Source organism: Ambystoma mexicanum, chromosome 9, assembly GCF_040938575.1.
Source record: "Ambystoma mexicanum isolate Mex_15411 chromosome 9, UKY_AmexF1_1, whole genome shotgun sequence".
NCBI classification, from domain to species: domain Eukaryota; kingdom Metazoa; phylum Chordata; class Amphibia; order Caudata; family Ambystomatidae; genus Ambystoma; species Ambystoma mexicanum.
This window is the reverse complement of record NC_090931.1, coordinates 41,776,043-41,786,969: the sequence shown is the minus strand read 5'-3', so window position 1 is coordinate 41,786,969 and position 10,927 is coordinate 41,776,043. Positions and strand designations below refer to the sequence as shown.

Here is a 10,927-nt window from a genome sequence, read left to right as displayed (position 1 = left end):
CGGCAGGAAGGTGGCTGGTAGGTAGTGGAAGCGGCAGGAAGGTTGCCTGCATGAAGTCGAAGCAGCAGGAAGGTGGCTGGCAGTTAGTGGAAGCAGCAGGAAGGTGGCTGGAAGGTGGTGGAAGCGGCAGGAAGGTGGCTGGTCGGGGGTGGAAGCAGCAGGAAGGTGGCTGGCAGGTAGTGGAAGCGGCAGGAAGGTGGCTGGCAGGTAGTGGAAGTAGCAGGAAGGTGGCTGGCAGGTAGTGGAAGCGCCAGGACGGTGGCCTGCATGGAGTGGAAGGACCAGGAAGGTGGCAGGCAGGTAGTGGAAGCGGCAGGAAGGTGTCTGGCAGGTAGTGGAAGTGCCAGGAAGGTGGCCTGCATGGATTGGAAGCTGAAGGAAGGTGTCTGCAGGGAGTGGAAGCGGCAGGAAGGTGGCAGGAAGGGGGTGGAAGTGGCAGGAAGGTGGCTGGCAGGTAGTGGAAGCGGCAGGAAGGTGGCTGGCAGGCAGTGGAAGTGGCAGGAAGGTTGCCTGCATGGAGTGGAAGCAGCAGGAAGGTGGCTGGCAGGTAGTGGAAGCGGCAGGAAGGTGGCTAACAGGTATTGGAAGCAGCAGGAAGGTGGCTGGCAGTTAGTGGAAGCAGCAGGAAGGTGGCTGACAGGTAGTGGAAGCACAAGGAAGGTGTCCTGCATTGAGTGGAAGCAGCAGGAAAGTGGCTGGCAGGTAGTGGAAGCGGCAGGAAGGTGGCTGGCAGGTAGTGGGAGCCGCAAGAAGGTGGCCTGCATGGAGTGGAAGCAGCAGGAAGGTGGCTGGCAGGTAGTGGAAGCGGCAGGAAGGTGGCTGGCAGGTATTGGAAGCGGCAGGAAGGTGGCTGGCAGGTAGTGGAAGCAGCAGGAAGGTTGCCTGCATGGAGTGGAAGCAGCAGGAAGGTGCCTGGCAGTTAGTGTAAGTGGCAGGAAGGTGGCTGGCCGGGGGTGGAAGCAGCAGGAAGATGGCTGGCAGGTAGTGGAAGCGGCAGGAAGGTGGCTAACACGTAGTGGAAGCGGCAGGAAGGTGGCTGGAAGGTAGTGGAAGTGGCAGGAAGGTGGCTGGCAGGTAGTGGAAGCGCCAGGACGGTGGCCTGCATGGAGTGGAAGCACCAGGAAGGTGGCAGGCAGGTAGTGGAAGCGGCAGGAAGGTGTCTGGCAGGTAGTGGAAGCGCCAGGAAGGTGGCCTGCATGGAGTGGAAGCTGAAGGAAGGTGGCTGCAGGGAGTGGAAGCGGCAGGAAGGTGGCTGGAAGGGGGTGGAAGTGGCAGGAAGGTGGCTGGCAGGTAGTGGAAGCGGCAGGAAGGTGGCTGGCAGGCAGTGGAAGTGGCAGGAAGGTTTCCTGCATGGAGTGCAAGCAGCAGGAAGGTGGCTGGCAGTTAGTGGAAGCGGCAGGAAGGTGGCTGGCTGGGGGTGGAAGCAGCAGAAAGGTGGCTGGCAGGTAGTGGAAGCGGCAGAAAGGTGGATAACAGGTAGTGGAAGCGGCAGGAAGGTGGCTTGCATGGAGTGGAAGCAGCAGGAAGGTGGCTGGCAGGTAGTGGAAGCGGCGGGAAGGTGGCTGACAGGTAGTGGAAGTACAAGGAAGGTGGCCTGCATTGAGTGGAAGCAGCAGGAAGGTGGCTGGCAGGTAGTGGAAGTGGCAGGAAGGTGGCTGGCAGGTAGTGGGAGCCGCAAGAAGGTGGCCTGCATGGAGTGGAAGCAGAAGGAAGGTGGCTGGCAGGTAGTGCAAGCGGCAGGAAGGTGGCTGGCAGGTAGTGGAAGCGGCAGGAAGGTGGCTGGCAGGTAGTGGAAGCGGCAGCAAGGTGGCCTGCATGGAGTGGAAGTGCCAGGAAGGTAGCTGGAAGGGGGTGGAAGAAGCAGGAAGGTGACAGGTAGTGGAAGTGGCAGGAAGGTGGCCTGCATGGAGTGGGAGCAGCAGGAAGGTGGCTGGCAGGTTGTGGAAACAGCAGGAAGGTGGCTGGCAGGTAGTGGAAGCGGCAGGAAGGTGGCTGGCAGGTAGTGGAAGTGGCAGGAATGTGGCTGGCAGGTAGTGGAAGCGGCAGGAAGGTGGCTGGCAGGTAGTGGAAGCACCAGGAAGGTGGACTGCATGAGGTGGAAGCAGCAGGAAGGTGGCCGGCATGGAGTGGAAGCAGCAGGGAGGTGGCTGGCAGGAAGGTGGCCTGCATGGAGTGGAAGCAGCAGGAAGGTGGCTGGCAGGTAGTGGAAGCGGCAGGAAGGTGGCTGGCAGGTGGAGGAAGCACCAGGAAGGTGGCCTGCATGGAGTGGAAGCAGCAGGAAAGTGGCTGGCAGGTAGTGGAAGAGGCAGGAAGGTGGCTGGCAGGCAGTGGAAGTGCCAGGAAGTTGGCCTGCATGGTGTGGAAGCGGCAGGAAGGTGGCTGGCAGGAAGTGGAAGCGGCAGTAGGGTGGCTGGCAGGTAGTGGAAGCGGCAGGAAGGTGGCTGGCAGGAGGTGGAAGCGGCAGGAAGGTTGCTGGCAGGTAGTGAAAGCACCAGGAAGGTGGCCTGCATGGAGTGGAAGCAGCAGGAAGGTGGCTGCATGGAGTGGAAGCGGCAGGAAGGAGGCCTGCATTGAGTGGAAGCAGCAAAAAGTTGGCCTGCATGGAGTGGAAGCATCAGGAAGGTGGCTGGCAGGTAGCAGAATTGGCAGGAAGGTGGCCTGCATGGAGTGGAAGCAGCAGGAAGGTGGCTGCAGGAAGTGGAAGCAGCAGGAAGGGGGCCTGCATGGAGTGGAAGCATCAGGAAGGTGGCTGGCAGGTAGTGGAAGTATCAGGAAGGTGGCTGCAAGGTAGTGGAAGCGGCAGGAAGGTGGCTGGCAGGTAGTGGAAGCGCCAGGATGGTGGCCTGCATGGAGTGGAAGCAGCAGGAAGGTGGCTGGCAGGCAGTGGAAGCGGCAGGAAGGTGGCCTGCATGGAATGGAAGCAGCAGGAAGGTGGCTGGCAGGCAGTGGAAGCGGCAGGAAGGTGGCTGGCAGGTAGTGGAAGCGCCAGGACGGTGGCCTGCATGGAGTGGAAGCGCCAGGAAGGTGTCAGGCAGGTAGTGGAAGCGGCAGGAAGGTGGCCTGCATCGAGTGGAAGCTGCAGGAAGGTGGCTACAGGGAGTGGAAGTGGCAGGAAGGTGGCTGCAGGGAGTGGAAGCAGCAGGAAGGGGGCCTGCATGGAGTGGAAGCATCAGGAAGGTGGCTGGCAGGTAGTGGAAGTATCAGGAAGGTGGCTGCAAGGTAGTGGAAGCGGCAGGAAGGTGGCTGGCAGGTAGTGGAAGCGCCAGGACGGTGGCCTGCACGGAGTGGAAGCAGCAGGAAGGTGGCTGGCAGGCAGTGGAAGCGGCAGGAAGGTGGCCTGCATGGAATGGAAGCAGCAGGAAGGTGGCTGGCAGGCAGTGGAAGCGGCAGGAAGGTGGCTGGCAGGTAGTGGAAGCGCCAGGACAGTGGCCTGCATGGAGTGGAAGCGCCAGGAAGGTGGCAGGCAGGTAGTGGAAGCGGCAGGAAGGTGGCCTGCATCGAGTGGAAGCTGCAGGAAGGTGGCTGCATGGAGTGGAAGCGGCAGGAAGGTGGCTGGAAGGGGGTGGAAGTGGCAGGAAGGTGGCTGGCAGGTAGTGGAAGCGGCAGGAAGGTGGCTGGCAGGCAGTGGAAGTGGCAGGAAGGTTGCCTGCATGGAGTGGAAGCAGCAGGAAGGTGGCTGGCAGTTAGTGGAAGCGGCAGGAAGGTGGCTGGCCGGGGGTGGAAGCAGCAGGAAGTTGGCTGGCAGGTAGTGGAAGCGGCAGGAATTTGGCTAACAGGTATTGGAAGCGGCAGGAAGGTGGCTGGCAGTTAGTGGAAGCCGCAGGAAGGTGGCTGACAGGTACTGGAAGCACAAGGAAGGTGGCCTGCATTGAGTGGAAGCAGCAGAAAGGTGGCTGGCAGGTAGTAGAAGCGGCAGGAAGGTGGCTGACAGGTAGTGGAAGAACAAGGAAGGTGGCCTGCATTGAGTGGAAGCAGCAGAAAGGTGGCTGGCAGGTAGTGGAAGCAGCAGGAAGGTGGCTGGAAGGTGGTGGAAGCGGCAGGAAGGTGGCTGTCAGGTATTGGAAGTGGCAGGAAGGTGGCTGGCAGGTAGTGGAAGCGGCAGGAAGGTTGCCTGCATGAAGTCGAAGCAGCAGGAAGGTGGCTGGCAGTTAGTGGAAGCGGCAGGAAGGTGGCTGGCCGGGGGTGGAAGCAGCAGGAAGGTGGCTGGCAGGTAGTGGAAGCGGCAGGAAGGTGGCTGGCAGGTAGTGGAAGTGGCAGGAAGGTGGCTGGCAGGTAGTGGAAGCGCCAGGACGGTGGCCTGCATGGAGTGGAAGGACCAGGAAGGTGGCAGGCAGGTAGTGGAAGCGGCAGGAAGGTGTCTGGCAGGTAGTGGAAGTGCCAGGAAGGTGGCCTGCATGGATTGGAAGCTGAAGGAAGGTGTCTGCAGGGAGTGGAAGCGGCAGGAAGGTGGCAGGAAGGGGGTGGAAGTGGCAGGAAGGTGGCTGGCAGGTAGTGGAAGTGGCAGGAAGGTTGCCTGCATGGAGTGGAAGCAGCAGGAAGGTGGCTGGCAGGTAGTGGAAGGGGCAGGAAGGTGGCTAACAGGTATTGGAAGCGGCAGGAAGGTGGCTGGCAGTTAGTGGAAGCGGCAGGAAGGTGGCTGACAGGTAGCGGAAGCACAAGGAAGGTGGCTGGCAGGTACTGGAAGCGGCAGGAAGGTGGCTGGCAGGTAGTGGGAGCCGCAAGAAGGTGGCCTGCATGGAGTGGAAGCAGCAAGAAGGTGGCTGGCAGGTAGTGGAAGCGGCAGGAAGGTGGCTGGCAGGTATTGGAAGCGGCAGGAAGGTGGCTGGCAGGTAGTGGAAGCAGCAGGAAGGTTGCCTGCATGGAGTGGAAGCAGCAGGAAGGTGGCTGGCAGTTAGTGGAAGTGGCAGGAAGGTGGCTGGCCGGGGGTGGAAGCAGCAGGAAGGTGGCTAACACGTAGTGGAAGCGGCAGGAAGGTGGCTAGCAGGTAGTGGAAGTGGCAGGAAGGTGACTGGCAGGTAGTGGAAGCGCCAGGACGGTGGCCTGCATGGAGTGGAAGCACCAGGAAGGTGGCAGGCAGGTATTGGAAGCGACAGGAAGGTGTCTGGCAGGTAGTGGAAGCGCCAGGAAGATGGCAGCAGGAAGGTGGCTGGCAGTTAGTGGAAGCGGCAGGAAGGTGGCTGGCTGGGGGTGGAAGCAGCAGAAAGGTGGCTGGCAGGTAGTGGAAGCGGCAGGAAGGTGGATAATAAGTAGTGGAAGCGGCAGGAAGGTGGCTTGCATGGAGTGGAAGCAGCAGGAAGGTGGCTGGCAGGTAGTGGAAGCGACGGGAAGGTGGCTGACAGGTAGTGGAAGTACAAGGAAGGTGGCCTGCATTGAGTGGAAGCAGCAGGAAGGTGGCTGGCAGGTAGTGGAAGTGGCAGGAAGGTGGCTGGCAGGTAGTGGGAGCCGCAAGAAGGTGGCTGCATGGAGTGGAAGCAGCAGGAAGGTGGCTGGCAGTTAGTGGAAGCGGCAGGAAGGCGGCTGGCCGGGGGTGGAAGCAGCAGGAAGGTGTCTGGCAGGTAGTGGAAGCGGCAGGAAGGTGGCTGGCAGGTAGTGGAAGTGGCAGGAAGGTGGCTGGCAGGTAGTGGAAGCGCCAGGACGGTGGCCTGCATGGAGTGGAAGGACCAGGAAGGTGGCAGGCAGGTAGTGGAAGCGGCAGGAAGGTGTCTGGCAGGTAGTGGAAGTGCCAGGAAGGTGGCCTGCATGGATTGGAAGCTGAAGGAAGGTGTCTGCAGGGAGTGGAAGCGGCAGGAAGGTGGCAGGAAGGGGGTGGAAGTGGCAGGAAGGTGGCTGGCAGGTAGTGGAAGCGGCAGGAAGGTGGCTGGCAGGCAGTGGAAGTGGCAGGAAGGTTGCCTGCATGGAGTGGAAGCAGCAGGAAGGTGGCTGGCAGGTAGTGGAAGCGGCAGGAAGGTGGCTAACAGGTATTGGAAGCGGCAGGAAGGTGGCTGGCAGTTAGTGGAAGCGGCAGGAAGGTAGCTGACAGGTAGTGGAAGCACAAGGAAGGTGTCCTGCATTGAGTGGAAGCAGCAGGAAGGTGGCTGGCAGGTAGTGGAAGCGGCAGGAAGGTGGCTGGCAGGTAGTGGGAGCCGCAAGAAGGTGGCCTGCATGGAGTGGAAGCAGCAGGAAGGTGGCTGGCAGGTAGTGGAAGCGGCAGGAAGGTGGCTGGCAGGTATTGGAAGCGGCAGGAAGGTGGCTGGCAGGTAGTGGAAGCAGCAGGAAGGTTGCCTGCATGGAGTGGAAGCAGCAGGAAGGTGGCTGGCAGTTAGTGGAAGTGGCAGGAAGGTGGCTGGCCGGGGGTGGAAGCAGCAGGAAGCTGGCTGGCAGGTAGTGGAAGCGGCAGGAAGGTGGCTAACATGTAGTGGAAGCGGCAGGAAGGTGGCTGGCAGGTAGTGGAAGTGGCAGGAAGGTGACTGGCAGGTAGTGGAAGCGCCAGGACGGTGGCCTGCATGGAGTGGAAGCACCAGGAAGGTGGCAGGCAGGTATTGGAAGCGACAGGAAGGTGTCTGGCAGGTAGTGGAAGCGCCAGGAAGGTGGCAGCAGGAAGGTGGCTGGCAGTTAGTGGAAGCGGCAGGAAGGTGGCTGGCTGGGGGTGGAAGCAGCAGAAAGGTGGCTGGCAGGTAGTGGAAGCGGCAGGAAGGTGGATAATAGGTAGTGGAAGCGGCAGGAAGGTGGCTTGCATGGAGTGGAAGCAGCAGGAAGGTGGCTGGCAGGTAGTGGAAGCGACGGGAAGGTGGCTGACAGGTAGTGGAAGTACAAGGAAGGTGGCCTGCATTGAGTGGAAGCAGCAGGAAGGTGGCTGGCAGGTAGTGGAAGTGGCAGGAAGGTGGCTGGCAGGTAGTGGGAGCCGCAAGAAGGTGGCCTGCATGGAGTGGAAGCAGCAGGAAGGTGGCTGGCAGGTAGTGGAAGCGGCAGGAAGGTGGCTGGCAGGTAGTGGAAGCGGCAGGAAGGTGGCTGGCAGGTAGTGGAAGCGGCAGCAAGGTAGCCTGCATGGAGTGGAAGTGCCAGGAAGGTGGCTGGAAGGGGGTGGAAGCGGCAGGAAGGTGGCTGGCAGGTAGTGGAAGCGGCAGGAAGGTGGCTGGCATGGGGTGGAAGTGGCAGGAAGGTGGCTGGTGGGTAGTGGAAGCACCAGGAAGGTGGCTGCATGGAGTGGAAGCAGCAGGAAGGCGGCTGGCAGGTAGTGGAAGCGGCAGGAAGGTGGCAGGCCGGGGGTGGAAACATCAGGAAGGTGGCAGGCAGGTAGTGGAAGCAGCAGGAAGGTGGCTGGCAGGTAGTGGAAGTGGCAGGAAGGTGGCGAGCAGGTAGTGGAATTGGCAGGAAGGTGGCTGGCAGGTAGTGGAAGTGGCAGGAAGGTGGCCTGCATGGAGTGGAAGCGGCATGAAGGTGGCTGGAAGGGGGTGGAAGCGGCAGGAAGGTGGCTGGCAGGTAGTGAAGCACCAGGAATGTGGCCGGAATGTGGTGGTAGCAGCAGGAAGGTGGCTGGCAGGTAGTGGAAGCTCCAGGAAGGTGGCCTGCATGGAGTGGAAGCAGCAGGAATGTGGCTGCAGCGAGTGGAAGCGGCAGGAAGGTGGCTGGCAGCGGGTGGAAGCGGCAGGAAGGTGGCTGGCAGGTGGTGGAAGCACCAGGAAGGTGGCTGCATGGAGTGGAAGCAGCAGGAAGGTGGCTGGCAGGTAGTGGAAGCGGCAGGAAGGTGGCTGGCCGGGGGTGGAAGCAGCAGGAAGGTGGCAGGCAGGTAGTGGAAGCTGCAGGAAGGTGGCTGGCAGGTAGTGGAAGCGGCAGGAAGGTGGCTAGCAGGTAGTGGAATTGGCAGGAAGGTGGCTGGCAGGTAGTGGAAGTGGCAGGAAGGTGGCCTGCATGGAGTGGAAGCAGCAGGAAGGTGGCTGGCAGGTAGTGTAAGCAGCAGGAAGGTGGCTGGCAGGAAGTGGAAGCACCAGAAAGGTGGCCTGCATGGAGTGGAAGCGGCAGGAAGGTGGCTGGAAGGTAGTGGAAGCAGCAGGAAGGTGGCTGGCAGGTAGTGGATGCGGCAGAAAGGTGGCTGGCAGGTAGTGTAATTGGCAGGAAGGTGGCTGGCAGGTAGTGTAATTGGCAGGAAGGTGGCCTGCATGGAGTGGAAGCAGCAGGAAGGTGGCTGGCAGGTAGTGGAAGCGGCAGGAAGGTGGACTGCAGGTAGTGGAAGCGGCAGGAGGGTGGCTAGCAGGTAGTGGAAGCACCAGGAAGGTGGCCTGCATGGAGTGGAAGCAGCAGGAAGGTGGCAGGCAGGTAGTGGAAGCAGCAGGACGGTGGCTGGCAGGTAGTGGAAGCAGCAGGAGGGTTGCTGGCAGGTAGTGGAATCGGCAGGACGGTGGCCTGCATGGAGTGGGAGCAGCAGGAAGGTGGCTGGCAGGTAGTGGAAGCGGCAGGAAGGTGGCTGGCAGGTAGTGGAATTGGCAGGAAGGTGGCCTGCATGGAGTGGAAGCCGCAGGAAGGTGGCTGGCTGGGGGTGGAACCGGCAGGAAGGTGGCTGGCAGGGGGTGGAAGCGGCAGTAAGGTGGCTAGCAGGTAGTGGAAGCGCCAGGAAGGTGTCCTGTATGGAGTGGAAGTGGCAGGAAGGTGGCTGGCAAGTAGTGGAAGCGGCAGGAAGGTGGCCTGCATGGAGTGGAAGCAGCAGGAAGGTGGCCTGCATGGAGTGGAAACAGCAGGAAGGTTGCTGGCAGGTAGTGGAAGCGCCAGGAAGGTGGCTGGCAGGTAGTGGAAGCAGCAGAAAGGTGGCTAGTAGGTAGTGAAAGCGCCAGGAATGTGGCTGGCAGGTAGTGGAAGCTGCAGGAAGGTGGCTGGTAGGGTGTGGACGCAGCAGGAAGGTGGCTGGCAGGTAGTGGAAGCGCCAGGAACGTGGCTGGCAGGTAGTGAAAGCGGCAGGAAGGTGCCTTGCATGGGGTGGAAGCACCAGGAAGGTGGCTGGCAGGTAGCGGAAGCGCCAGGAAGGTGGCCTGCATGGAGTGGAAGCAGCAGGAAGGTGGCTTGCAGGTAGTGAAAGCGGCAGGAACGTCGCTGGCAGGTAGTGGAAGCAGCAGGAAGGTGGCTGGAGGGTAGTGGAAGCGGCAGGAAGGTGGCTGGCAGGGGGTGGAAGCGGCAGGAAGGTGGCTGGCAGGTAGTGGAAGCGCCAGGAAGGTGTCTGTCAGGGGGTGGAAGCGGCAGTAAGGTGGCTGGCAGGTAGTGGAAGCGGCAGGAAGGTGGCTGGCAGGGGGTGGAAGTGGCAGGAAGGTGGCTGGCAGGGGGTGGAAGCGGCAGGAAGGTGGTTGTAGGTGCCTGGCAGTTGGTGGAAGCAGCAGGAAGGTGGCTGGCAGGGTGTGGAAGCGGCAGGAAGGTGGCTGACAGGTAGTGGAAGCAGCAGGAAGGTTGCTGGCAGGTAGTGGAAGCGGCAGGAAGGTTGCTGGCAGGGGGTGGAAGCGGCAGGAAGGTGGGTGGCAGGTGGTGGAAGCAGCAGGAAGGTGGCTTGCAGGGAATTCGTGTGGTCGGAAGCTGGCTGGCACGGATTGGATGTGGAGGGAAGGGTGGCAAGATGGGTGTGGAAGTGATGGCAAGGTGGCTATCAGGCAGAGGATGTGGCAGGGATGGAGCAGGGCTGCAGGGATGACAGGCCATTTCGTGGCACTTTAAAAGATTTATAGAGCACATTACGACTATTAGACACTGGCAGAGCAGACTATCATGCAAGTTTCTGTAGTGCTAGTTTCTGTAGTCCTCCCTCTTCTAATCACTTAAATACTATTTATTGTTGTTAAAGAATTTCACAGTGATTGGATGGACACAAGCATAAGCTGTAAACAGATGCATAAAGACAAAGACCACAGCTTTTTTTCTGGCCAGAACTTTGTGTTTGTTAATGTGATGCCCAACATCCTCCATTCCCTCTGGACTTTCTGGAGTTCATTTCAGAAACTCCCCCTCCCTCTTGCCACTCTGGAGCTCAGTGCAAAAGCCTCAATTCCCTCCTGTCAATCTGGAATTCACTGCAGAAACCTCCATTCCCTCAGACCACTCTGGAGTTCACTGCAGAAGCCTCCATCCCCTCCAGTCGCTCTGGAATTCACTGCAGAAACCTCCATTCCCTCAGACCAATCTGGAGTTCACTGCAGAAACCTCCATCGCGTCCGGCCACTCTAGAGTTCCCCACAGAATCCTCCATTCCCTCTGGCCACTCTGGGGGTCCATGCAGAGGCCTCCATTCCCTCCAGTTGCTCTGCAGTTAATTGCAGAAGCCCCCACTGCCCCTGGCCACCCTGGAGAGCTCACTGTAGAAGCTTCCACTCACTCCAGCCACTCTGGAGCTCACTGCAGAAACCTCCATTATCTCCAGTAACTTTGAAGTGTGATGCAGAATCCTCCATTCCCCCCAGTCCCTCTGGAGTTCACTGCATAAACCTCCATTCCCTACAGTTACTCTGGAGTTCATTGCAGAAGCCTCAACTCCCTCTGGGCACTGTGGAGCTCACTGGAGAAGCCTCAGTTCCCCCAATGCCATTCTGGAGTTCACTGCAGAAGCCTCCATTCCCTCCGACCACTCCTGAGGTCACTGCAGAAACCTCCATTCCCTCCAGTCCCTCTGGAGATCATTGCAGAAGCCTCCACTCCGTCCAGCGACTCTGGATCTAACTATAGAAGCTTGCACTCCCTCTGGCCACTCTGGAGCTCACTGCAGAAACCTCCACTCCCTCCGGCCACTCTGGAGCTCACTGCAGAAGCCTCCACTCCCTCCGGGCACTCTGGGTTCATTGAAGAAGTCTCCATTCCACCCAGCCGCTCTGGAGTTCAATTCAGAAGCCTCAATTCCCTCCAGCCACTCTGGCTATAACTGTAGAAGCTTCCACTACCTCCAACCACTCTGGATTCCACTGCAGAAACCTCCATTCCCTCA

At 60.3% G+C, this 10,927-nt stretch overlaps 2 protein-coding genes across 2 annotated transcripts; both read right to left on the bottom strand.

The window, feature by feature from the left end:
• Window positions 1-919: 919 nt before the first annotated feature.
• LOC138487245 (uncharacterized) lies at window positions 920-2,602 on the bottom strand. The gene has a single exon (XM_069613878.1). It carries the CDS (start codon window positions 2,600-2,602, stop codon window positions 920-922), a length of 1,683 nt encoding a protein of 560 aa, XP_069469979.1.
• Window positions 2,603-6,298: 3,696 nt separating this feature from the next.
• On the bottom strand, window positions 6,299-8,137 carry LOC138487244 (uncharacterized). The gene has a single exon (XM_069613877.1). The coding sequence runs from the start codon at window positions 8,135-8,137 to the stop codon at window positions 6,299-6,301; it is 1,839 nt and encodes a 612-aa protein (XP_069469978.1).
• Between the last annotated feature and the right edge of the window lie 2,790 nt (window positions 8,138-10,927).